This window comes from Coturnix japonica, chromosome 4 (genome assembly GCF_054131305.1).
Source record: "Coturnix japonica strain WE chromosome 4, WE-NBRP24, whole genome shotgun sequence".
Classification (NCBI taxonomy): domain Eukaryota; kingdom Metazoa; phylum Chordata; class Aves; order Galliformes; family Phasianidae; genus Coturnix; species Coturnix japonica.
This window is the reverse complement of record NC_140666.1, coordinates 52,361,419-52,388,772: the sequence shown is the minus strand read 5'-3', so window position 1 is coordinate 52,388,772 and position 27,354 is coordinate 52,361,419. Positions and strand designations below refer to the sequence as shown.

The 27,354-nt window shown below is 40.5% G+C and overlaps 2 protein-coding genes across 3 annotated transcripts in view; one reads left to right on the top strand and one right to left on the bottom strand.

Moving 5' to 3' along the window:
* The window catches only part of IGFBP7 (insulin like growth factor binding protein 7), a 79,999-nt gene extending 65,467 nt beyond the window's left edge, over positions 1–14,532 (bottom strand). Inside the window, exon 1 of the mRNA XM_085546801.1 lies at positions 14,405–14,532. The gene's annotated coding sequence lies outside the window, so the exon portion shown is untranslated. The remainder of the gene's footprint in view (positions 1–14,404) is intronic.
* TECRL (trans-2,3-enoyl-CoA reductase like) overlaps positions 1–24,648 on the top strand; it is a 50,430-nt gene extending 25,782 nt beyond the window's left edge. Inside the window, exons 3-12 of one of the 2 annotated variants that reach the window (XM_015861575.3) lie at positions 2,165–2,209; positions 2,762–2,850; positions 11,813–11,928; positions 14,450–14,555; positions 16,261–16,333; positions 17,645–17,688; positions 19,962–20,019; positions 21,223–21,308; positions 21,728–21,773; positions 22,682–24,648. In XM_015861575.3, coding sequence (XP_015717061.1) covers positions 2,165–2,209; positions 2,762–2,850; positions 11,813–11,928; positions 14,450–14,555; positions 16,261–16,333; positions 17,645–17,688; positions 19,962–20,019; positions 21,223–21,308; positions 21,728–21,773; positions 22,682–22,809 — 791 coding nt within the window. In that variant the 3' untranslated portion in view covers positions 22,810–24,648. Of the gene's footprint in view, positions 1–2,164; positions 2,210–2,761; positions 2,866–11,812; positions 11,929–14,449; positions 14,556–16,260; positions 16,334–17,644; positions 17,689–19,961; positions 20,020–21,222; positions 21,309–21,727; positions 21,774–22,681 lie in introns of both variants that reach the window. The other variant, XM_015861573.3, reaches the window with a different exon arrangement.
* Positions 24,649–27,354: the final 2,706 nt, after the last annotated feature.

Here is a 27,354-nt window from a genome sequence, read left to right as displayed (position 1 = left end):
GCCAAAATCATGAACTCCACAGACAGGAACAGAGTAGCAATGCTGGTCCCAAGGAACACACAGGGAACGTGACCTCTTGAGGATGCCGAACTCTCATGTACTCTCACTGTAGTAGAGAGTAGATAATAATTCACGACTATGCATCCTTGGCATCAAGGGAAAGTGTTCAGTGCTCCAGGCCAGGTTGGATGGGGCCCTGGGCATCCTGATCTGGTGGGCAGCAACCAGCCCATGGCAGAGGGTTGGAACTGGGTGGACTTTAAGGTCCCTTCCAAACCAAGCCATTCTGTGATTCTATGAAAATTTTAATAAGAATAAACTGGGAAGTAAACACTACTAAAAGTAAATTCCCTGGAAAAAAGAAACCTCCCAGCTTCAGCTGGAAGCAAGAGGAGTTTTGCCAGATGTGGGAATGCAGACTGGCTGTCAAGCATTGCACACAGCTGCAACTATTTCTTTGTCTTTAATGAGTGCTTGGTTACTCTATCTGGAGTACAGGCACTTGTGAACTTCTGCTGATGGTAGGTGAGGCTAATCCGCCAGCTCCTACTGGGTCCAGGTATTGGAGAGAGCCATCAAGCCCCTGTTCTGACAGGCATTAGCAAGAATTAATTGGTGTGCTGATTAGACACCTAATTTAGCTGCTTCTGACACTGAATTTAGCTTAATCACAACAGTCAATTCCAGGTCCTTCCAGCAAAATACACACAGCATCCTATGCATGGCCTTTAAATCTGAGACAGAGCATTGTGATAACAGTGGCACTGCAGACAAGCAGCAGCAAAGGCATTCTCCCATCTGACTGAATCTTTGAGTATGTTCGAAAATAATGGTGCACTCAGGCTAAAACACTGGGAATGTGGGATGACATGCTTAAACACAACCTTTATTTGCCACTGCGCAGATTACGGTTCATACCTAAAAGCATGTTCCCCCAGGACTAGGTAAATTGTCTTTTATTGAAACATACTGTAGTATGAGTTAGGGGTGTTGACGGGAAGATTCCAGTTTAGCAAAGGTGCACTGCATTTCAGGATCCCACATAACTACTGATATCTGCTATCCTGGAGCAAACAATATCTTCCTTGACAAGTTAGACAGCTGCTCTTTCTCTGTCTTCCTTCTGTTATCTTTAATAGCCATGGATTGCTTTGGAACTTTGGAAAAAAGAAAGTTTGTGCCTTACTTGATGGCTGTGTCTCACCTCCTGCTATTAGTACTGGTTCACAGGTTCATCTAATACCCACTCTTCCCTACGAAACTCACACTTAGCCCAAGTGCTTTTGAAATGAGAGTGTGCTGGATTAGCTGGTCCTCACCTGCCCCAGGCTGCTCCCCTCCAGTCTGCACAGCCTCTTAAACATAGGTACCACACAGAATGGGAAAAGTTAATAGTTTGCATTGCCACCATCTTTTCTGCAATCTTTCTTTGGTACTTACTTGCTCTGGCACTGAGAAACACAAATGAAGCTACAGATTGCTACCTCTTTGAACAAACTGACCGGTTTCCATCCAAAATCAAATGGCATCTTATAGCAACCTCCAACTGTTATTGTGCATCTAAGAGCAGCCTTGAAACTAGACCACTCAAAAAGCTGCTTCTAGAGAACGTTTTTAAGCCATGTGTATCATGGAAATCATGTGTGTGTCAGCATGACATACCCAGATGCCTCTGCTTTCTGTGCCACTACCTGCCTAATGGGATTACTGACTAGAGAATCTGTGACTAAGAAATAGCACTATTTGTGTATTCCTAGTCAGATCTTATATTCTTAAACCACCCCTATGGACTGGCTGGTACAAAAAGCATCATGTTAGGAGTAGAAGCTAGACCGACTCCATTTGAAATGGATTTCTGGCCAATATTGTAAGCAATATAGTCTTTATTCTTCACAGTGGTGCATGCACACTGCGTTTTTCATGTGCTAACAAAGAGAATGGCCCATCCAGCACTTGGCTGGGGAAAACAGATTTCTGCTCAAACTGTATGTATGTACTCTGCATTTCTCCTAGCTCTCTTTTGCTCTCCTTGTATAGTTAACAACCAAAGAGATGATTTTTTAAACCTCATTTTTGCAGCCATCCGCTATAAGGTATACTAGCAAGGAGAGAAATTTAGACCACACGCCATGAAATTAACAGCCATGCTTTGTGATTTGAACAGGTCCCCAGTGGTACCCTTCCCGTGTTGGCCTGCAACTGGAACGCAGTAAGTATTCATTCAGATGTTAAAAATGTCCAACATACTATTAAGCCCTTGGCAAGTTTGCCCAAGAACTTGCATTCATCACAATGGTATTGTCACCAATTGTAAAATACCCTAAAAATGCAAATACTCAGACAAAAACTATCAAAAGTCATCAGTGACCAAGAGGTTGTGTAACACTGACTTTCCCATTAGTCTTGCAAGACAGAATTAAAAGTAATCTCTGTGTGTCTCTGATGGTCTAGATAGCATCAAAACAATTCCTGTGTGTTGCCATCCAGTGTCATGTCAGCCTCATTCTTTTGTTAAAAAGAGGGAAGAAAAGCTGTCATAGAAATACTATAAGCTACTAACTAGGAAAATAAGCACCACGTCACCTAAATACATCAGAAAACAAGCTGTGCCTTTTACATTTGAGGCACAGTCGGTATAGTTCAGCACGAAGAAAAGGGTTCAGCTATTTGACCATTAGCAGGGCAGCTCATGCATTATAATAAACCACTGAACAGATGTGTGCTGTTTGTGCCATTTTCTCTTCCCTTTTTGTCATTCCAGATGGGCCCTATTTGAAGGATTCTGTTAACATTCAAAGCCTTGCAGCGTCCTCCATCATTACACTGTATTTTACAGACCTGGGTCAGCAGGTCGGTTGGACCACAGTAAGTATGTCCTTGTAAAAATCAGCATGACACGTCTTAGTGTACAATGTCTTGTAACATCAAATTGCTCCAGCTTCCTCAGCCTGTCCTTCCCTACGTCAAATAGCGTAATTACTTTTTCCACAGTCTGAATAGAATTAAATTGATATTAAACCAAGTTATCAACATGCTAACTCTAACATTCAATTAAAGATTAGAAAATGGCCGTACCAATATTGCCCAAGGGAAACAAAAAGAATCAATTTAAAAAAAAAACAACACATTTTTAGCTTATCTAGGGTTTATACGCCTGTGTAGGACCTGTTGCCAAATACATTCATTTGCTTCAAGGCTCCTGTGGAGGTTATTAAAAAACAAATAAAATACGGATTTCTGGTAATCCTCTTACTAAGGTAGGAAAATTATTGCATGCGACCATCTTATTCTTTGCTTACCCCAAGAATGGTTACGAGAGAGTAGCAAGGCCAAGGATCTCAGGCAGAATATGCTCAGGAGTGTTACGACTTTAAGCGGTCTGCAGATGATAGCACCTTTTTCCTCTCACTATGGTTTAACAAGTATTACTACAGGTCACTCGGATAAATGGACATGCTCCTTATCAATTAACCAGGACATCCAAGGTGGATGTCACTGCTGGAATAGCTCCTGACTTAGAGGAGAAAGAGCTTCTGGATCAGCGCTAGGATATCACATATCCATCTGCCCTGCTGAAGGTCACATATGTTTTTCACTCGCCAGGTTAGCACATAGCTCCCAGCGCCGCAGTCTCTCAGTTTTCACTCTCAAGAATAAGAACATGACCCATATTTATCTTTCCTAGTTTGAAGACAGGACTGAAATCCACAAGTGGTGACAATCAGTTTATAAAGCAGAACCGGAGTAGATTATACTCTGAGACATCTACCTGTTTCAGTAGAGAGATATGCATTTACCAAGGCTGAGGCTTTCTCCCACTGATTTCATGGGGGCATACTGATTAATGATAGTTGAGATCCCTCATGCCCTTATAACCATCCCACCTCTGCTATAGCCTTTTGAAATATCCCTTACGGAAAAACAACTAAGCAGTTTCCTTGCAGAGCAAGGAGTGGGAATAGTGTGATCTCCTGATTGCTGAGACTAAGGAATCTGCACAAACCTTATTTATTCTCTCCTTTCCTGATGGTTTATGTAGCAGTAGACAGTAACATAACTACAGCTTAATATTGCATTATAAATAGAGCAGTTATGTCTACACACCGATACTGCAGGCAGTGGCATTTTTTTAATGATCCGATCTGTGTGTGCAAAAAGTTGACTGTGCTTTTCTGAATGCTCATCCTACCCCATTCTGTTCCACATTCTAAATTGTCTTCATTCATCAGGAGAAATCTTCTTCCTAGCCACGTCATTTAGCTTAAATAGAAGAGAGATTTTATATTATAGCTAGTTTACAGCAATAGAGAAAGAGTTCATAAAAGACTGTATTTTTACAGTTGCAATTAAGAATGTATTTGTACACAGGATGTATAGTTTTACTGCTATTATTACAGTGCTTAGAGCTCCCATTCAAACCCCCTTGCTGTTCCATCAGATTTATGCACACAGGGACAGGTTTGATTTAAAAGGCTGACATTTAAATAAACAAGGCATAGAATAAAAATACTTCTTCCTCATCAGCAAAATGATAGCTGAAGTACAAAGGGCCACGTTCGGGTCTGCAGTTTAAATATAGACACAGAAGCATATGGAGATGTGCTTCTGCTCCAAGGGATGATGCACTGGACGTGGATCTGGCTGGGGGAAAACAGCACAGTGATGGAACTTCTGGGGCTTCTCATCTCACTGGGGATCATACATGGGGTGGTTACTTGAGAAACAAGAACACCAAGTTCCCAATTCATATAATCATAGAATGGTTTGGGTTGGAAGGGACCTCAAAGATCAGCTGGTTTCAACCCCCCTGCTATTGACAGGGCTGCCTCCAACCAGGTCAGGCTGCCCATGGCCCCATCCACCGCGGCCTTGAACATCTACAGGGAGGGAGCATCCACAACCTCTCTGGGCTGCCTGTGCCAGAGCCTCACCGCTTTCTCAGAAAAAAACTTCCCCCTGACATGCTTTCTTTTTTGTAAAACAAGTATTAGCTGAAACACACAATTCTCTTCCGTGCAAGTGTTATCAATTCCATGACTCCACCTGGGGGGCATACCTGAGGTGTGCTATCTGATGCTGCAGAGACATGACTGAGAGCTGAGTTTACAGAGCTCTTCTGTATGTCTCCTGCAGAGACTGTACTCCCACAGGTGCTGGAAATTCCCACCACTGGAGTGATGGGCTTTAGTTTTTAATCTCTGTCCAATTCGGGGCCTAAGCATGTTTGGCAGAGACCTCTTTTCATATATTGCAATGCAGCAGGTGACTTCTGAAAACATTACTGACATTTTACTGCTAGAAATGCATACTACTGCTCTAGTCAAAAGGAAAAAAGAAAGCCATTCTTCCTCCTGAAACTCAGGCTCGTGCTAAAGCTTTCCTCATTTGAGCAGCAATTGCAGTTTGTGATTTATCAGCTTCTGTTTTTCAGTTGCTGCCTGGGCAGGCTACCAGAAGGATTGAAATAGAGCTGAGAAAACAGCACAGAACTGTGAAAAATATATTTTACCTCCATGTCTGTGAATTTTGTAAGAAAGATTAACCCTGAAACACACTACTTCAGTAAATATTTTTTTGTAACTGAGTTAAAATTAGGGATTGCTTAAATACTTTGACTCCTGGGAGCCTTAAAATACTGACGCTGGCAGCAGAACTGCTCCATTTGCTTAGACTGCAGCTCAGTTTGTACATATTTTTCCTCGATGTTTGCACAGCACCCCTCGTATACACACTATCAACCCTGGTTATATGATTGATTCCACACAGCTCTGTGCTACACACAAATCATCAAGAGAAAAATTTTTATTCTGAGTTACCACTTCAATAAATTTCTGTTTGTGTAAACCATAATGATGCTATGATGGTTGGACTCAATGACTTCAGTGGTCTTTTCCAACCATAATGATTCTATGATAAAACTGGCTGAAAAAAAAGGAAAAAAGGAACCATATTTAGGAGGTTTAGGATTATAGAATCATAGAATCATAGAACTACCCAGGTTGGAAAAGACCTTGAAGATCATCAAGTCCAACCGCAGCCTAACCAGTACCCTAACTCTAAAAACTCTACACTAAATCATATCCCTGAGTACCACATCCAAACGGCTCTTAAACACAACCAGGGATGGCGATTCAACCACCTCCCTGGGGAGCCTATTCCAATACCTAACTACTCTTTCTGTAAAGAAGTTCTTCCTAATATCCAACCTAAACTTGCCCTGGCGCAACTTGAGGCCATTTCCCCTTGTATATATTATATAAATTGTTTTGTTTTTCTGAAGTAATTTCAATCTTTTTTTTTTTTTTTTGAAATACAAAAAGAATCTGCTCAACTTGGAGATGTAGAAACTAATACCTAAGCCTGAGAGGTCTGGGGAACTTAGAGGAGTGGGAGGTCTGGGACTCAGTGGGAAGAAAATAAATGAAAGAAAACTTGAAAGATCACTGGATCATTGCTTAGGAAAGAATGTGAGCTCAAGTTAGGAGAGAGAGATGAGGGTATATAGGATATATAGGTGGAGAATGTATTTCTCACCGGGCACTTAATAGACCTTGCATATTTTGTGGCCAATTCAAATGCAGCTGTGGGACAGGATCCTCCCATCTGAGTAAGCCTTCCACAGAACTGTGAGTGCCAAGGAAACAGAACAGGTGGGTCCATGCAAATCTGTTAGCAGCTTAAGAACGGCTATGATGCAGACTGCCAAAGTGAAAGAACTTCCCAAACCTTTTCTGGTTGCTTAACCCCTTGGATCAATAGAGAAGTTAATCACAGAAAACCTCCAGAAAAAAAAAAAAAGAAAGAAAGCCAATTTTCCTCTACATTTCCAGCCATAATTATTTGTAATACAATACAGTACAGCTAGCAGTCTGTGTCTGGCAGAAGTTTCTGCTTGAACACAAGACACTGTGCACAGTGAGCGTTGCTTTACCTTGGTACAGCTGTCAGTCTTGAGCTGTTTGGAATCAAGTTCTGGGAACTTGCACAGCACTGTAACTTTTCACAAAGGCAAACTACCCACACAAGATTGTTTTTATTTTTCATTTAATTAAGTCTAATAGCTTCCAACCTCTGGGGTTATCGAAAGAGAACAGCTTGCATTTGCATTTCTTGCCTTTTATTATGTATTTTTTTTTTGTGCTTTTCCTTGGGCCATATATATTTGTGGCTTTATGCTACTGCCCAGTGGCAGCACGAAATGAACTGATAAAGGAAAAGGAGACCTTTTGTTTGCTGATGTGGTGCAACTGGTTGATTGGGATTGCTCAGATGCTGTTTCTAATAAGGCAAACAGTACTGTGATTCTATCTCCTGGTCTCGGCAACGAATGCCACCAGCTTGTGATGAACCATGCCAGGACATCCGTTCTTCAGCCACCAAAGGGAGCTGGAGAGCTACTAAGAAAACTAATTGTAAGAGAGGCGAATGCTTTAGTTGAGCAGAGCACAGGATGCATAACCCATGGTTAGGTGTCTAATACCCTTGAGTTTTTACTGCTTAAAGTGCAAAGAGGAGGTAGAGGGAATTTGTTAAACATAAAAAAGAGCAAGCTGGGTTTTCTTTTGGTTTTGTTTTGTTTTTTCAGTTATACACAGCTTGATGCTTACACCAATTCTGCTGCTAACTGAGCCAAGGGCGACTTCATGTACGGTGCTGATAAGTGTAGCCCCTCTCCTGTGTGTAATCAGAGAAACAAGGGACATCTACAACTTATCAGTCTATACACAAAACTGTGAGAAGCTTTAGTCCCTCTAATAAATGCTAAGTATATCAAAATTGGTTTGTACAGAGAAGTTTTGTCCAGCCCTGCACTGTGGGTGGGGAGAGCACAAAGAGGAGTGAGATTCTTTGCCCACCTTGTGTGATGACCTTGACTGAATTTCTCCGTATCTCACATTCCATCTTGGTGCCAAAAAAACAACAGTATTTTCCTCTTTTACAAAGTGCTTTGAGTCTTCTAAATGAAAAGAACCGTGGAAGAGCTAGTTGAGGTCATTAGTAACAGCCAGGTGTTTAAAAGCACCATTTCATTCAGATTTCTACATAGCAGATGATGAATACACATTTTAGGGCAGATTTTAGTGCAGACAGCTCAGACTTGGGAGAAAAGATGGGAGGAAGCAGTGATTTCCTCAGTCTTTTCCCTTGGAGGAAGCACAGGCTCAGGTAGCAGCACCATCTATCACTGTTTACTCTCCAGCTCCCGAGTCAGCTGCAATTTGCCTATAAAACCCTACAGCAAATCCATTCCTATTCTCTGGTATTTGCAATAAATACTGCAATGCAACCTTAAATGCTTGTAAATACTGAGTCACTGCAAAATCTGCCCAGATGAGGGAAGCTTTAGGTGTCTCTGTGCGCACTGTTCAACTTTTGTAGAATGTATCATTCAGTTCCATGAAAACTGGATCAAAAATCAGTGAATATTGAAGAAGCCCTTAAGGATTTTACTACCTGATTTTACTGCTGCTGAGGATTTTTTGCAGATGTGAAAATACAACAAATTTAAAAAGGCAAAGATTTAAAGATGAAGTTAAAACGATGCCATTATTATCCCCAGGTAACTATATGACCTTTAATGAGATACCACAGCATACAAAGTAGAAATAATGAAGTTTCTTAATGATTATTAGCTCAAGAATACATAAGGCTGAAATTGTACGACGAGTTGAAGGGAGTTAGATGCTAAGTTTAATGTGATTTGGGAACTTGGGGATTTTCAACCGCCTGTTTCTGGTTTCACAGAAATCCCAGCTGCTTTCTGTACACTTGCAAGTAGCAGAAGTCTGTCTAGTACCAGCAGATCCTCCTCCTTATGCACACATACTGTCTCAGTATGACCCAGGCTCAGACCTGTGACCAATGCCTTTGTCTCACATTTATCGAGAAACTAAGCTCCATCTGTTTGATAATTTATGTCCTGCAGCTGTTTTTCCATCCAAGTTACCCAGGACATGCTTATGTTTAAGCTTTTTTATTTTTTCTTTGCATCTCTTGCTGTGCTGAGATCTTCAGGCAGTGGCCCCAAGTCCTTGTCCTGCTCCAGGTATTGCCCTCACACCACAGACACCACCTCCCCTGCTTGAAACAAGCTGCCATGTTGGCAGCGGACAAGAAACTATCACCACAAGTGCCAGTAAACTGGGAAACTGCCCCTACATGATATGGAAAAAGCTATGGGAATGGAACAGCATGGCAAAGGTTGTATGGCCTTTCCTCAGCTCCACTCTGCAGCTTGTCATACATGTGATAATGTAAGACTGTGCCAAAAGGCAACATGATACAAGCTTGGGTGCATTGTGTAGGATTACAGAAAGGGCAAGTCGTAAACATTACAGAAAGGAATTAGCTGATGCCTTCATCTGAAGATTGCTAATCCATGGACTGTTTGTTTGTAAAGGTTCTCTTGGACATTTTTCAGGCTTTTTCCACTCCATCCCCTCTATTTATAGCTTTCTTTTGTCCTTTCCTGCCTTTTCCCAAACCATACACAATATGCTATTAACTCACATCAGAAATCCTTCCACCCCCTGCTGTCATCCTGTTGGGACAGTGTCAGGCATTACGCCAGCTGTGCCCACCAGCCAGGAAATTCACCTCACATTCCCTCTGCACTACAGAGAGCAAAACCCTTTAAAAACCTCCTTTTGCCTCTACTGTCTTATCTCTCCCTCTATATACCCTCTGCCTCATGAAGTGTGAGATTATAACTCCCGACCTGGTCGTTACTTAGTTTAGCAAGGTGTTACAGGCATGACAACCTGAACAAAGGATTAAAAAAGAGATGGGTTTTTGGAAACTCTAGGGAAGGAGGTACTGTTCTGCTCAGGCAGAATGATATACATCACTGTTTGGCAATTATTTTCCCAGTTCTCCCATCATCTCTTGAACGACGGAAAAGGAGATGAGCGGGTTGGAGACTTCTCTATTAGCCTACCTGTGAGATGTAACTACAGGACATAATGCCAGACATTTGAAAATATAGGAGGAAGATAAATGAACAATATGCATGATATAAGAAACATAGAGTGTGCAGATGTGGGGAAAAAACGGGACAGTTTCATCAGGGAGTTAATGATGAATTTAATTCTTTTGAGCTGTGGACATTGTAATAGAGATGTAGCACTTCTTCAGAAAAAGACCTTTGTGTTTATTATGGACCACCACATCTGGCTGCACCTGAAATAATCTAGGCAGGCCCACAGGATGGCAAAGAAAAAGTAATTTTCTTCTGAATATTGGCTGTTTCAGCATTTCTGCAGAAGATAAATATTAACTGAAAATCAATAGTAAAAGGATGGTGCTTGTTTTGATTGTCGGTGGTTAGAACTGATCGCATTTTGATGTTAATTTAAGACTACTTTCCCTTCCACTTACTTGAACTTGTGGTATTGGTAGCAGAGTTTCTCTGGAACTCACTTTTCACTTCTGGTGAATTTAAAATCAATGGGACAGAGAAGGAGGGCAGAAGTTGCAGTACAGGACATGGAACAGAGGGAAATAGAGTGGAACTCATCCAACGTGTCATAAAGAAAAGGAATCTCATATTCTAAAAAATGAATGCTACTAATCTCAACTATGTTCCAGCAATATGATGTAGTCATGACATAAGCAAATAAGGCCCTGCTGGCCAGACAGTACCTACTTTGATTGTAAATCTCACAGCTGATCCTAGACCACGTCTCCACCTGGGCGATTAATGCATTGGATCCATCAATGCTTGTATTTTGTGCATTAGGTTTTAACAGCAGAGGCAGATTCCTACAGTATTTATAGAATGCCTAGTGCAGTGAGTCCCCAAATTGTTGGGAACAGACCAGTGCAACTGAGAATAAGACAAAAATCCAATAATCCTGTGGCTGTGGTGTGTTCCACAATGATGTGGGCTCCCAGACTAGCCTTGATGAAATGTTTCCATGCACAGAGGCACACGTGCATTACTGCTCTTGGGACTATGAAGTCTAAATGTAGCACAGAAGTCACGGTATCCTGTGGAAAAAAGAATTTGACATTTCTCCTCTAGAGAATGCTCAAATCTCTTTACTTCTGGAGACAGTCCAGCTATTAAAGGCCAACATTTCCAAAGCTTCCCCCTGTGGTAGGGGAAAATAAAACAATGCTGAGGATGTCAAAGCAACAAAATCTACTTGCAGAATATTTCAGATGAGAACATTTTCTGTCAAAGCTCTTAAGAATAGAGAGAAGAGAAACTGTGCACTGAAGGTCAGAGTGCCTGCCAAATTCTATTTTTGAGAAGGTTAGTCTAAATTCAGGGTTGCTCCCTTAAGCCATGGGTATTTACCTGTCACAGTTCTACAGCAGCACAAGTGGCTCCCCTAGCCTGTTAGTTAAGCATCTTTACCCCTTAAGCGATACTATGCACTTGAGTTACGATTTGTCACTTACTGGCTCTCATGTAAACATGTAGGGTTTTGTAATCCATGCAGGTTGATTTTGTGGATGCCTGCACAGGGGAGCTCCTCTCCATCACTGGCTCCAAGCACCATACATCAGGCAGATTGGCCCCACTCTTCCAGCTACCACCAAATACTGAGTTGTTGACCATCTTCCACAAAACTTTTGTGACTGGGTCAACATTCTGCACAGAAACCTCACTCATTTTCTAGATGGATTTTACTCCTTTGCTAAAGAGACAGAAAAAAAACACCTAGGTGTTGTTTATGTCCTCAAAATGAAGCTGAAATAACGTTTGAAGGATGAATGGGTGCTGTGGATAGGGTCTTTCTTTTTCTCATGCCTTTATTGGTGCAATTTCCCACTCTGATCCAGATATTTTATTTTTCATTTCTAGTTTTTTCTAACAGAATACACGGGGCCTCTACTAATATACCTGCTCTTTTACATTCGTCTCTCAACTATTTATGATCAAGTGGAAAGCACGAAGAACTTCCGCCACCCAGTGGTTCAGTAAGTGACACTCATGTGAATCATGTCCTGGGGACAAGGAGCTGGAGGGATGGATGGTGGCAGTGTGTCCAGGACAGGGTTGGAGGCAGCACTCCTTCTCAGCTAAACTGGTTCCAGAGTAGTATTCAGATTTGCAGATTGTTCTCATCAAGCCTGACTAGAAACAGGACTACATTTGCAAAAGTATCTGCAATACTTTGCTTGCAATGGGAGACGTAGTATATGCCCCTAATTATTCACACTCTAGACACACAGCCTCAACAGGAGTTTAAACAATAATCACAGGGTAGCAGACCCAAAGTCTCACTCAACAGAGAGGGGAAGACATGACTTCAGGTGTTTCGCTCTCAGTCATTTCCCAGTGCTGTCCCACTCCACTCTGTGTAGTGCTAGTGTACAGCATAGCTCTCACTTTGGTAATAGTGAGGAGTTTGGAGAGGTCTGCATACCAATAGCCAGGTTATAAAAAACTGAGAAGATCAAGAGAAGCACCACAGGAAACCAATGATTTGTTTTTTGGAACTAAGCTCTTCAAAATGTAGCTGTTCTTCAGGGTCACATGATACATCTATGAGTTCTGAGAGTTTTAAGAAATAAAACATTCAAGTGAGAAACACAAGTAAGAGCTCAGCCAGTATTACAGAGGAGTGAAAAGCACGTACCGTATCTGGCTGTAGAGAGAGAAAAAAAAAAGAGCATAAATACAGAAGCAGAAACCTGGCACCTTTGCTTCTCTCCATCACTGTAATGCTAATGAAAAAGAAAACACAAAAGCTGACCGCAAGGAAATGGGTTGATGGCTGGACTAGATCATCCAGTGGTCTTTCTAATCTTAATGATTCTATGATTCTATTCTACCAAATGCGACCTGGTTAGTCTGATAGAATCGAAGAGAAATGTAGAGATGACAGTCAACCAATACAACCTTTGAGGATCTCAGACAGTTCCAAGCATTTTGTAGGACTCTTGAAGGGATCTGCTTGATGAGGGAGATCAAGAACTGCTACAGATAAGGAAGTGGCAAGCAGTAAAGCATGGTAACTGCCAGGAAGGCTCCAGGCTCTGCACCACACTGGGAATTCTCACACTAAGGAACACAGCTGAGTTTGATTCTCCTCATTTTGGGGGCACTGGTGGAAGGGAAGGTGGTAGGTGGTCAAGGAAAACCAGGAGCACTGGAAGTGGAAGGGTACACAGGGAGCCTGAAGAAACAGCTTTCCTCTAACATTCTTTGCATACTGTAATTGCAGGATCGAGGGAGTATAGAAACACAGTAAGTGTTGCCACCATTCACAGATGGAGAAACAGGCTTGGAGAGAAGTTAAGGAACTTAGTAGAGCTGGGAATGAGAACACAGAATAGCTGAATTCCAAGCCAAACCCTTCCTTCTTTTGCTCATTTACTTAGAAGAGAGAGTTTTCAGTAGCTCAGAACAGATAATTTAACCTTCTTTTAAGTGTGCAGGAGGTGTTCAGAATCCTTAAAGTGACTGTTCCTTAATGGGTGCACATTTGAGGTCCACATCTTAAGCCAAATTAATTTTAAAATTCCCAACAAAGCTGGAAGTTTGCTCTGGCCTTTGGTTAAGTCGTTAATCGTTTGAAATTTTCTTAGCTCAAATCTCTCTGGTTTAATTACTTTGAAATTGTTTAATCTTTGACTTTGGATACCATACAAGACGCATAATAAAAGTATTTGGGATTTCGCATGCAGAAAACCACTTTTCATTTATGTTTTATAATTGGTTTGCACTGAGACAGACTCTGGTAGTATGGTAAATGTAACCAAGATAAAATGCCACGAGAAATCACTCTTGACATTTGTTTTTGAAACTCAATCTCTAAGAGCTTCAACTCATTCTCTGAAGCAAATCAGCAGCACCTGATACTGCTTCATAATCTTCCTCAAAAGAGAATCAGTATAATAATTTCTACAACAATTACCTCAGTTCTTTGTAACGGGGAACAAAAAAGTCATCAGAATGGATTAACTTTGCAACAAAATCTCATTTTGTGTCCGTAAGGAAATGAAATACAAACTACCACCATGAAGCTACTCGAGTTGGCAAAGGACAAGGAAACCATTCAGAAGCTATTCAGAATGTTTTTAAATGTCAGACACATCCTGCAGGAACATTAAGGTAGCCTTAAAACATGGGAGACTTCTTTTGGAAAAGCACGGCAGATGTCTGCCTGTATACACAGCTGTCCTGCTTTAATGTCCTGTCAAGGCGATGCATCACATTGAGAGCTCGAGGAGCTCTTTTTAATTCAAGGCTAGTAAAAAGAAGCTGTTCTCCTGCAAAATAAAGGCAACTTCGTATAGCACTGAAAAATTATTCCATTAATCTCTGATTCCAGATGCTTCAATTAAGACAAAATCTTAAATCTCACAGTTTCACTGTTTAAGAATATTAGTCCTTCACTCTTTTTGTGTCATTAAACCGTGAAATAATAAAAATCAATCTTTCACTTACCTTCATTTCCTTTATTTCTTCTTCTTTTTTTTTTTCTTCTTCCAGCTTGGCCTGCTTCTGCCATTGCTTGCACTACATCAGACATCTTCTGGAGACGTTATTTGTTCACAAGTTTTCTGGAGGGCACACTCCCCTGAAAAATATGATAAAGGTGACTGTGTATATCATTTTGCGTAAGACAGAATACCCCCACACTGAGGCAGACCTTGGAAGAAGATAGGAAAATAAAAAATAATTTATTTCCTAGCTCAATAAATTAGGATTAGTCAAAATATAAATATAGAAAAAATCTCACGGCCATGTCTGCAGGAACATGAACTGAAATGAAAGTCCATTTTAGCTACTGCCTGTCAGTGTCCACTTTGACCCATCCACCCAAGGGGCTGGTTGTCACATCAGGATATTTTTCAGATTGAACGCTATATTTTATGAGATACAGTGCTGCAACAATAAGCAATGCTGACAGAATCACACTCCACTTTCTTGGTGCAATATAAATACAGAGTTAGAGACAGCCTTTGCATTAGGAATTTAAAATCAAGTTACAAATAAATTATAAATATATCCCTTATTCTATAGATGGAAGCCCCAGGAAAGAAGATATCAAGCTGCCTAAAGTCTACTGTCTCCTGAGCTGCAGCCATGTGTCATTATCTCATAGGTTCTCTCCTTCCTTTAATTTCACGTATTCAAAACTCATTTTGCATCACCCCACCTCCCGATGCTGAAAGAGCCTTCCTTGAAAAGTTCTGCAATACATACAGCATTTCAGTGATGGGGATAAACATACGGCCAGGATAGGTGACACATCTCCATTTCAGACTCAGAAAGGTGCTAATGAGATTCCCAGTGAGGGGTGCTGTGGTGCAGTACAAAAAACAATAAAGAGGAATATAAGCTATGGCACCTGCATGGCTTTCGAGCCAGTGCTGCTTCTAAAGTGATTCATGCATGTGGGAGTTAAAGACCCACAGTAACTTGTTCCCATGTGTCTGTGATTCATGTGCTTTCTATGTACTGCATAGAAAAATTAAAAAGAGAAAGCCTGTCCTGCTCCCATACTTTGGGTTGGAACTGTATCCTGTCCCAGCACACTGCTCTCCCTGAGATGGTACAGAGTATGGACACATAGAAAGGCTTTATCCAGTCTCAATAGTTGTCTCAGTTGGTTAGCTGGTGATTTTGGAGTCCTCTCTTGTACAAAGGATGGGAGCAGTGACCCTTAAAAAGGACAAGAACACAATCAGGTTATCCCTGCTTGGGCCTTCCCAAGCTGCTGGTCACCAGGCAAACCTGGGATGCTGCTTTCTCACAAGCAGATGTAGCAGAGTTGAATCCACACTGGTAGATGACGTAGCTCAAAAGCACTGCATGCCTTTTTTCAGCAGGGTTAGATTTGCCTTATTCGATTTTGCTCTTTATTATCTCAGCTGGTTTAGTGTTCTGTTTGGCTAGATCTATCTTGCCTGGAAACGCTGAGTTTATGGTATTGTCACAGCTCAACTCTTTTAACCAGCCCTAGGCTTTTAATAGTTCTACTCAGAGAAATATGCCCTTCAGCGCAAGAATCAAATAAGGAGAAGAAAACAAATGTCAGTTCCTACAACAGGGATGAAAAACATTCAACAGGCACTGAAAAATCTGCACAGTGCATCCTTTTTTTAAAATTTTTTTAATATATTTTAGTGGCTTCATAACATCTTAGAAGATCTATATTCTGTGTATTCTCAAGAAGCAGCTGCAAAGCCTTTCAGTAGTCATCTGGGCTTTGCACTTAGTAGAATTTATAGCTGCAGTTCAAACTTGCTTATCACCCTTTCTAGCATTAAAAAATATATATTTTTTGTCCATTCCAGGGCTGTGCCTTTTACTGGGGATTCACTTCTTGGATTGCATACTACATCAACCATCCCCGATATACGCCACCGTGTATGTATAAGCACAGAACAAAACTGACCTTGGTTTTAAATAGTTATTGGTGGTCAACCTCAAATCCTACAAAATCAGTAGATGTTCTGACCCTCAGATCCTTTCAAAATAGAACATAAATTCTATTAAAATTAGCTGTGATTCATTAGAAGATATTTGTATTTGGTGTGGCTTTAACAGTAATGCTGCAAACAAGGTTGGAACTTTCCAAGACTTGTTTTTACCTGTCTGGACTGTCAGTTCATTAGGTGCAGCTTGAAGCCAGACACCAGGTTTATACCTTTAACAACATCTAATTGCTTGACACTTCTTTAAAATGACACTTGTAGGTAAATATGGTCAATATTGGATCACCACCTCTCTGGCATGTATTAGTTAAAAATAAAAGACAGGAATTATTCTGGGTGCAGGAGATGGTGACCTCTACAGCCATGTCCACAGACGGTCATATTGGGAACAGCTAAGTAAAGGCAATGAGGAGCTGTACACTAAACCAGGCTGACAAAGGGCCTGTGAAGAACATCTCTTTAGCAGCCACATGCTCAGCTGCTGCTATGTGCTGCCTTTCTGGGGAGGATTTTTATCATATGCCCTTAACAACATGGAAGAGTTGAGTACCAGCCAGAGAATAAAGGTTCTCAAAAGTAAAGTCATGAGGAAGCTTGTTCAGTGGAGCGAGGGACGTGCAAATGTTTTGTGGCCCTCAGCCATGACCAAGGTTTGTGGGAAAACTGTAATCTTTGGAGATGAATACCCTACAGTATTACAGTGGTCTGGGGACAACAGAAAAAAAGGAGATGGCAAGTGAAGGGCAAGTAAAAACTGCAAAGACTAAGCATGTATGTAGAGACTGTGATGCAGATAGCAGATTCACAGTAAAGCCGTACTACTACTTACTTATTACTGAGCTGTATTGCTAATGGAGATAGAAGGCTGGGCATGGGAAGTCATATGGACAGGACTGTGATTCCCAGCCTTGTTTTTCCACTGATGTTTGCTTTTTTCCTTCCCATACCTTTCCAAGGAATACAACACCACCAACTGCTTTGAGAAAGCAACTGAATGTAGGAAGCTGGCAAATATTAGAAAAAGTTAGGTGAAAATTACCTTGAGATCAGTGGTGAAGAGATTGGCATTTCTGGAGTGACTTTACTATTTGCATTGTCTTCATATTGTGCGATAATATCCACTCTTTATGCAGAGTCTGTCAGGAAAGAAGTATTTCTGCTCCTCAGCACTAGATTAATTTCACCCATAGCAAACCATGTGCATACTGTAAAATTCAATTTATAATTTCATTCTATTTTCTAGCATTTGGCCACAGACAAGTTTCCCTTGCTGCCCTTGCTTTTCTGGTAAGTACGAAGTAAAACTTTTATGAATTATTCTGCAGTAGAAACAACTTGTGATTTAGCCAAAATGCAGTAATGCTGCTATGCATGTGTATGTATACAGGTCCACTCCTGTAGTCCTGAGTCATTTGACTGGATTTAGTGATATTAAGAATATTAAGGTTTCTGGGCCAGCAAGTCTTCTAGTATTATTTGCCTTAATATAATGAACTGTATGTGAGAGTGATGAGAACTATGTCAGTGTTATAACTACTCATAATCATGCAAAACACTAATATTTAGACAGACTGGAATTTGAAAGCTCTAAAACAGAGGAAGCTGTCCTAAGCAGATTTAGAAGTAGTAATGCATACCCTGAAAAATTTACTCGTCCCTCCCAGAATGGCTGAAACCAAGGAGAGTGCAGACGAAAGGCAGCATTTGTTTTTCAGCAGTTTTAAGCCTGCCTTTGTGTATAAATAGCTATAATTAGGTAAAAACCCCTTTTCAGGTGTTGAGTTTATATTTTTCAGCAGATCAGAAAGAGATCATAGAACCATTAAGGTTGGATAAGACCATTAAGATCATCTAGTCCAACTGTCAGCCCACCACCATGCCCACTAACCATGTCCTTCAGATAAAGATACTTGCTGGCATTTGGACAGCTCTACATTTTGGGCAGAAATGCTGGTTGTGAGCATTTTGGTCTCATGAAAACAGGGTGATGTCATGGGCAGAGAGAAAAAAAAACAGCAAGAGGACACAGTTATGCATTTTTGTCCTTCAGGCAAACAGCATTCAGAAATGCATTCAAATAACTCCCTATTGAAATTTGAACACTTTCCTAAATCAGAACCCTTAAAGATCAGAGTTCTGGCAGTACTTGTCTGTGGGGTTTGGCCATGCAGCCCTCAGTTTTTCCTGCCCAAATAAGGTGTACAATATGCTCTGAGGAAAGAGTGTGCACACCCAGTGGTGCTGTGTAGCTGCTGCAATAATCTTAGACCACGGGGACAGGCAACTGTGGTAGACAGTGATGTACCCAAAGTCCTGAAGCCCACACCCTTCTTGAGTTGCGGGATTAATTGAAGCCAAGCAAACTGAATATTCATCGCTACCAGTACAACTAGCTCGTAACAAAACCTCTGCCCATGAAAAGCTGTCCTTTTCTACTGAAACTTCTATAGAAAAGTGTGTGGTCAAGCCCAGAGAAGAGGCTGGTTGAGGGTGTTTGCTATAAAATAGGTCCAGTCCCCTTCAGATCTGCACCAGCCACCGTCTGTTGTCTGAATTCTTACAGCTCTTTTGAGAAATTCATAGCCATGGAAACACAAACTTTCCCTTTCAGACCTCGTGCTGGCAGATTCCCCAACAGTTTAAAACAGCAACATACAATAGGAAACGATTTGAAGCTGTTTTCACAGGATTCTGAAACCTGTGAATAAAATGTTTGAAAGATTTATTTTTCCTTTTTTAAAGCCTTTAATACACATCCTTAGTACATATCCTGATTTAAGTGCATACATCTGCAGCTTCTGTAAACAACAGTACAGAGTAATTGGAAGATTGTCAGCAGGCCCTTCTGAAAGATTCTCCTGTTTAGAGAAATTACTCAAAGCAGGGATGGTTATCTCACAGGGTTATAAAGATGGGAAGCGGTATGTAGACGTTAACAGTTCAGCATCATAAAGATGGCAAGGCTTCTTTCAGCAGTTCTCCACTGCCCCACATTAAACATTTCTGAGATGCTAAGGACTAGCTGACGTTTAGCAGTTCTTCTTGATATAGAGCATTATCAGCTGTATTTCTAAACAAGGACATAAGAGCTACTTATGAACAGAATCCAGCTGCAGAGTCACAGGTAAGACAGTAGGAATCCCTACAGAAACACCCGTTACTTTCTAAACTCTTAATTGATTATGGAATTAGTAGGTGTTATCTGTAGAGCATGAATCTGTTTTGCTCTACAATAACCAGTGATAGAACCCAAGGGAATGGCATGGAGATGCGTTGGGGAAGGATCAGGTTGGGTGTAAGGAAAAGATTCTTCACCAGAGGGCAGTGGGCATGATACAGGCTGCCCAGAGCAGTGGGCACAGCACTGAGCTGCCAGAGTTCAAGAAGCATTTGGACAATGTTCTCAGACAGACAGTCTGATTTTGAGTACTGCATAGAGCCAGGGGCAGGACATAATTATGGAGGCAATGGCTAAGCTGCGGAGTGGAGATTCTGGTTATGTTCTGTAACACAGCCGCCATTTTTGGCTGAACTGAAAATATGTTTTTAATGTCTTGCAGATGTGTGAAGCTGGAAATCACTTTATCAACGTGGCATTAGCTCACCAAAATCATTCAGGTCTGTTTCATATTTGTCTATTAAAGACTGAGGTGTGCTTAACCTATCCATCTTCTACTGGTATACAGTAATTTATGTATCTACAAGAGCAAAATAAAGAAAGATTAAGTAGGTGCCTTGCCATCAGTGCAATGTGTTCAAAATAAATGTGGTGACAAGGAAACATTAGCAACGCTGTTGTTGTTCCAAAACTTGTAGCTAATTTATCTTGATTAAAAAAAACTACAATTTAAATATGGATTTAAACACAGAACTTCTCAAATGCATCCTGTTAACTGGCAACAGAGAATTCGACTTGAAATCAGTTTCAAAAGTTTAAAAACTATATTGCCAAGTTTCTATAGACACGTGCACAGATACACATACAAACACACAAAGAGAAACCCACATATGGGCATCTAAGTGTGCATGTGCAGGCTCTTAAATGCTGCTACCAGCATGGGTTTTTCACGATCTTTTGTACCTGGAGAATAAAAGCCATAAATACCAGATATATATTCTGCATATAGTAGAAAGCAAAATATGTTTTCAGATAATAACAGTGCAATTACTCACAACAGCATTCTTTTCAAGAAAATACCTCATCATGGTGTGGATCAAATTCATGCACTGAAGTCTAAAGCAGTTTAAAAGAAGCAAAAGCAAAGTATTTTTATTTGATTTTAGCATTCCCAGTGTCGAAAGGCATTAAAAATAGCACTTTTGCCAGAACTCAAAAGTGAAATGCAATATGTATGAGCATTATTGTTGGCTGTAGAGAGCCATGCTCTTAGCTCTGGAGTTGTTTTCCCATTCTACTCAAGGACGAAGGATGAGCATGCAAAAGGGGACAGGTTCATGTTCCTGAGACAGGCTGAATAAGACACAGCCGTGTCCTTTATATCCCAGAAGAGTGCCTTTAGCTCTCTCCTTCTGACTACTCTATGTTAAACTACTTGTTTCTCTCTTTCTCTGAACAAAGGTCTTACCCTTTGGACATGCCAAAGTAAAAACCAACACATGGCCTGCTAAGCAGTGCTCTCACTGGGATAAACGCATCTTTTACTGTCTCAAATATTTCACACCATTTTCTGACTATAGTTGTACTCTAGAAATGCTGACCAAAGTGATGCCTGTTACACAGGCAAATTATTAGAAAGTCATGTTCTCCCACCTGGACTAAAACCATGCTTTTTGGTTTTTTTCCCCCCCTCTTTTGTAAAGGAAACAAGGCCTGTTTTCCAAGTCCAACCTACAACCCCTTCACGTGGCTCTTCTTGCTGGTATCCTGTCCCAACTATACTTATGAGGTACATGATTTTGCTTATTTGCAAAGAGTAGGCTACTATATTGAATAACACCATGTTTCAGCACATCTGCTGTTTTCCATCCATTTCCCTGCACACCAACCATTATCTCTGTTTCAGAGTCTCCTAGTTCCCACAAGTGCTTCTTCACCAGATCCCTTTCCTCATGCCACTATCACGACTTCCGTATATATTCAATTCCACTCCAGACTCCCCACAGATCAAACAGTTAACCACCCACCCCTTCACCCTCATCCAGCATACTGGGCTATCCCTTTCCAGCCATTTTTACTCTCTCCTGTCCAGTGCAAGTATCAGGTTCTTCTTCTAGGGGAAGCCCTTAGGGAAGCGGTCACTTCCAAAAGCTTTCCCTTTTGCTTTATTTAAATATACAATTAACAATGCCTTTTCCTCTTCAACAGGTTGGGTCTTGGATTAGTTTCACAGTAATGACACAAACCCTTCCAGGTAGGTATGAAATAGAACAAAAACAGCTTCAAAATTATTATTTGCTGAGATGATTTCTGTATATCTAAAATATGCCCCAAACTTACATCATGTGAAATGTTGCCATCAAATCTCCCTTGTGACATGACTGCACGGACCTTCAAAGTGCTTCCTTTGGAAAGCTATGGGGAGCATGAGCACAACTGATCATCAGCACTCCCTTGATCAAAACCTGCTCTCTGCTTTTTATGAAGTACTGTTATTTCTTCAGCTTTCACAGTGAAAAACCTTGAAATTTAATAAAAAAAAAAGAATTGAATTTTCATTTACAGACAAACGTTTTTAATATAGGGAACATTCTTTTCACTGTAAAACTGAAATGATACTTCTAATAGGGACAGGAAAACAGACATACTTAGTAGTTCCAATGAGTAAAGATGCACAGAAGTTGCTAATAGCATTTCCCCATTTGCTTATATCAAACAACCAGCTCATAACAGCAACCTGATTAGCAGCGTCTGCAAATCTTGCTCAGTATTTTCCTCCATCCTTAGAGACCTATACAAATAGGGTCCCTGGGACTGAGCTTTCCAGAACATTCACTTTTTAATTCTCTCTCCATTTCAAAATAGACACCAATAAACGTTATTCACAGAAGTTGCCCTGCTTTTCTTACAAGTGAGAAAAAAAGAGACTTTCAGAAGCAGTCTAAATTTTTTTTCTGACATAATAAAGATTTGTTTGAAAAGATAAAACCATTTGTGCTGTACGTCCAGGCGTGGAAATGACCTGAAAATGTGGGGATGCTGCAAGGCTGCATACCAAGGTGCAGAAAGAAACTGCAGACTGTTTTGTAAGCCCTCATATACTCCCAAACACTAAAAGAAAACACATGATCCTTTCTTTTTCTTTCTTTTTTTCCTTGTTAGTTGGCATTTTTGCTTTCCTGATGGTCATCCAGATGTCTCTCTGGGCCCAAAAGAAACACAAGCTGTACCTGAAGAAATTTTATCCAGAGGTGCGAAGAAAAGCAGCAATGATTCCTATTGTCTTCTGAGCTCCTGGTGAAAGCTGAAGCTAAGTGCATACAGTTCAATAGCTAGCTCAGAGTAAATGGGCCATTTAATTCCACAACCAAAGTGGGTCTGAGGAGGCACTACTGGATATTTTTTTCAGAAAATTAACAGATCAAAAAGCTTTCAAGTAAGTGGAAAAACAAAAAACAGCTCTTCAATTCTTGATTCTTGCTAAAAGGTATTTAATTAGATTTTCTGCAATGGAGCTAATTGGGAAAGGATGAGAATTTTTTTTATATTTGATTCTAGGCTAGTGCTTAGCTGGTTTAAATGGGCATGGATGCTGTTAAAATTAATGAAATCCATACACCTAATCTGTGTGTGTTCAGGTCTGGTGATTTTAAGGTTTGGTGTTAGATGTTGACCAGATTCTCAGATTTTTGCATCAGAAGTTGTTTCCCTGCCTCATTTCTATGAAACTGCACAGAAACAGCCTTGTTCTGCCTTAACTCCTCTAACGCATCACAACAAAGAATGACTGCTATGCTGCTATGCTGCTAAAATAGTTTAGTTTTACAAAGCTTTTCCTTCTTTTTTTTTTTTTTTTTTTTTTTTTTAATTGAATCCGACAGCAAATTGTTCAGTGCAAATAGGCTTCATATGGTCACTGCAGAGGAAGTCTGGTTCTCTTTCATTTTCAGGCAAGCAGATCAGCCCCACAGTCCAGGGGGGGACTGTTTGTGAGGTGCATCCCAACCTGCTACTAACTTGTTGCTCGACCTTGGGTGCATCACTTAAGTCAATCCTTGTTTCTCATGTTAAACAGTTCTGGAAACAGCAGTAGACTTTCTGGACTAACAAGCATGTTAAGATCCTCTTGTTCAGTGCAGGACAACATCTGGCACTTGTGTCAAGCACTGTGAAATTCCTGGGCATGAGGTGAGCCAGAGTACTGCTTGTTATTGGAAAGGAAAGGAATTCAGACACAACGCCTGTCAGTCCCTGTCTGGCTTGCCTCAGATGGTGACTTCTGAATGGCTTATGCCATGAACAGTGCTCACAGTCCTCTTCTAGTGTCTAAAGTCTCGCAACTTACCTATTTATTGTCCACTGCAACTCAGTTTCAACTTGCTAATGGTCTCCTAAATAAATCACTTTCCAGATCTTTTATTTTAAATTTAACCTGTTAACATCTAATTATTTTCTTTCTCTCAATGGAAAATCTGAGTTACAGTGAATACTCAGTTCGCCCAGAGTGCTAATAAAGACCACTTTCAGAAAAAGTACTTTCTGTACTCTTCAGTTTCTTATACCAAACAGCAATACTTTGAACCTCTTTTTTACAGCCAGTGGTAGATAAACGAGTCATAAGTATGTCTATTTTATACTCTAGTTACTGGGATTGCTTTAATTTCGGGTTTAATTAAATGCCTCCGTTTAGCAACTTTAAAGTTTAAATAGTTGATGAGGAAGGCTAAGTTGACAAAATGCCTACTTACCTAAAAGGTTCCTGATTGAAACTGCTGCAGCTTTAAGCCTATCCCAGGCATGCTACCAGAGTGACTCAAAGTATGAGAAGCACAATTAGCTTAGGCCAAATAAGTACCTGCAGGAACCGTTTACCTCCCTACATTACTTGTTGGTCATTCAGTATGTGAGGATGGGAAGAAGGGTGTCAGCTCCTGTAGCAAACGACTGAAGTTTTAAAATCAGGTTAAGAGTAAAGACTAGGTATGAACAAATGATGATACACTCACTATATAGCAGACTGAAAAAAATAAGTGTGGCTGATATTTAGGGATGTGGTCTTGACTTGCTAAAAATGCTCTGAATTGTATTAAGCTGCTTCATGAATAGTAATAAATCCAACTATTTGCACATTTGTGGATCTTTCTGTGTTACTCTGCCTTCTGGGATTTACATGGAAAGTTCTGATCACAGGTAACTTATCTTTCTACATTTAGCAGTAATCTCAGCCACAAGCATCGTTCACCTTCTGAACCAAAACCACTGTCCTCACACTGCTGATTACTTCTGTCTAGACTGCTACCTACCTGGGAAAAATTCCTCCTTGAGCTCTAAATATGCTGATATTACTTGTACTATGGAAGGAAATAAATGGTTAACTGCAAATACTTCTGGCAGTAATTTTTATTCAGTACAGACCGAACTTTCTCAGTTAGATTTCCTCCTACATCAGCAAGAGGTAAGCATGGGCAAGGCCACAGGACTATCAGAACACCATTGTGTTTCAAGGTCAAAGGGAAAGAGCCAACATTGAACATGACCCATCACACGTAACCCAGTTACCCCTCACTTTAGCCACTAACTCTGAAGTAACTTTACAGGCATTACTTAGGATGTCACCATCACAGCATACTGCATGCACTGGTATAAATCAGAAAATCATCATTTTGCAGTCTTGCTTCTCTGTGGGGACCTGAAATTTACTAGTTGCAACAAAAATCTAATCTTTTCCTCTTGAGGTAGCTGCCTGGTTCCATTATCCTCAGTTTTTGCACCTGGAAAGTTGTTGGACTGTGTGGCAGTGAACCTCATCATTCCCCAAGTCTAATTCCAAGACTTTCAAATGAGGTAGCCTAAATTTGGTCCTTCAGTTTCACAGGCTTTCTTTCATGCTTTTGTGACCTGCTCTTGGTATGAAAAGCCAATGTGGAAGAGACCAGGCACCAGCTCAGGCTCTGTGGTGGTGCAGGGAAACCCTGTGATGGGGAAGTGATGAGGCAGATGCTCCTGTACACAGCCTGGCAGCGTGCATGTGGATGCCCTGTTTGAAAAAAACCCTTAAGACCCAGCCATATGCTCGTCTTATAAGGCAGCTACCACATCTTCTCAGTTGACGGGACTGAAAATTATCTCAGTGATTTCATCATTCCACAGGACACTGAAAGCAGAAATGAATAGGCAGATGGTCATCCTTTTATAAAGATGCTATTATCATTAAAATATCTTGTGCTTTCCATTGTTTCATATAAAGTGACTTAAAATTGGCTTTTATCACACTAGGAACTGAGATAAAGCAGTCTGATAGCAAAGTAGTTCTCTGAAAGAGAGCCTGCAGTGATAGCTAAGTATAATAAAATAAAAATCACCAAACGTGAAGACTTCTAAAGCACACTATAAGAGGGAGAATGCTACAGACAAGCAAGAGACTATTTATCTATTTATAGTTTTAACAAGTGCTGCTGAACTAAAAATTAACTCAAACCATAAAGTGTTTTTCAGCAAGCTAATATTTTTCACATGATGCTTTATTGGCTTCCCTTTTCTGCATTTTCCCAGGCATGAGATCTGTCTCCAAGCTATATTCCCCACCATTAACATTCATGAAAGCTTTTAGAGAAATGTACTGTATGCTACTTTCAGCATTCCACAGATAAATGTAAATGAAATGGTGTGTTGTCATCGCACAGAGATGAATGTCAACATGAATAATATTTTACTATGAAAAGCCTGGTTTATCATGGGTGAGTGTGTAAAGGCTGCTGTGTAGTACAATTAAAAGCAATTCTCACATCACACAGGCTGAGCATCGTGGAAGATTTATTGTAATGGTCTCTGCACACGAGATGTTCAGCCATATGGGTCTCAAACACGCAAGTTTTTCAGCTGGTATTGGATCCAAGAGCAAAATTGTCCTCGGCCTTGATAAAGGCGATGGGGGTTGGTTATATGTTTGCCAAGCTAAGCAGAGAATGGCTCTCACCCTGGCTGTGCTGCGTAAGGATGTTACTGAGGAAATATTTCCTTGCCCATCTGGACAAGAAGTTGCCCAAGTGAAGAGCATCAGTCACCATGGGAGTGAAATAATCTGCACTGAATCACCTCGCAATTTAAAGGTAAAACCAAAAAGTCTTTTGTCAATTGAAAAGACAAGTTAATGGGTTCTGAAGAATGTGCATTTGAGTTTTAAAAATCTACCACATATTAACATCTCCACAATACCCTGGCTTCTAACATGTATCTGCTTTTATCTAACTTCTAAAGCCTTTGAAGACCGAGGTACCAAGTAACAGGAAATCATTTGTAGTTAAAAGAAATGTGATAAAAGTATTCAGTATTAATAATGAACTCCTCATTTAAAAAAGTAAATTTCACATCTCTTGTCAAAGAATTCTGATTGTTAGCCAGCTTCCTCCTAACTGTGAAAAAGTAATGCAACTCTACCAGCGATCCAAAGAAAACTGACCACGTCAAGTTTTGCTCTTACTTATACTGAAAAGTTGATGAGTTTTTAGTTGACTGGTGAAACACCCGGAAACTGAATCACAACACAAATACTTTACTTTTTTTGGCACAAGACGTAATGTGAAGCCATTTCTTAGGTTCAAGGGCATCCTTGCAGAGAGAACCATTGATTAGAGAGCTGGAAGAACCAGAATGTGGCTGCAGTGTGCTTTTACGGATTAGCGGATATGTCTTTTTGGAAAGAAATTTCACTCTTTCTGACAACAGAGCTTGACATAAATGGATTAAAGATGACACATCTCCAATATTACATCTAATGGAAAACAAAGTACCTATTCTTAAACGAACAGAGGATATTTGTGACATATGAACACCAT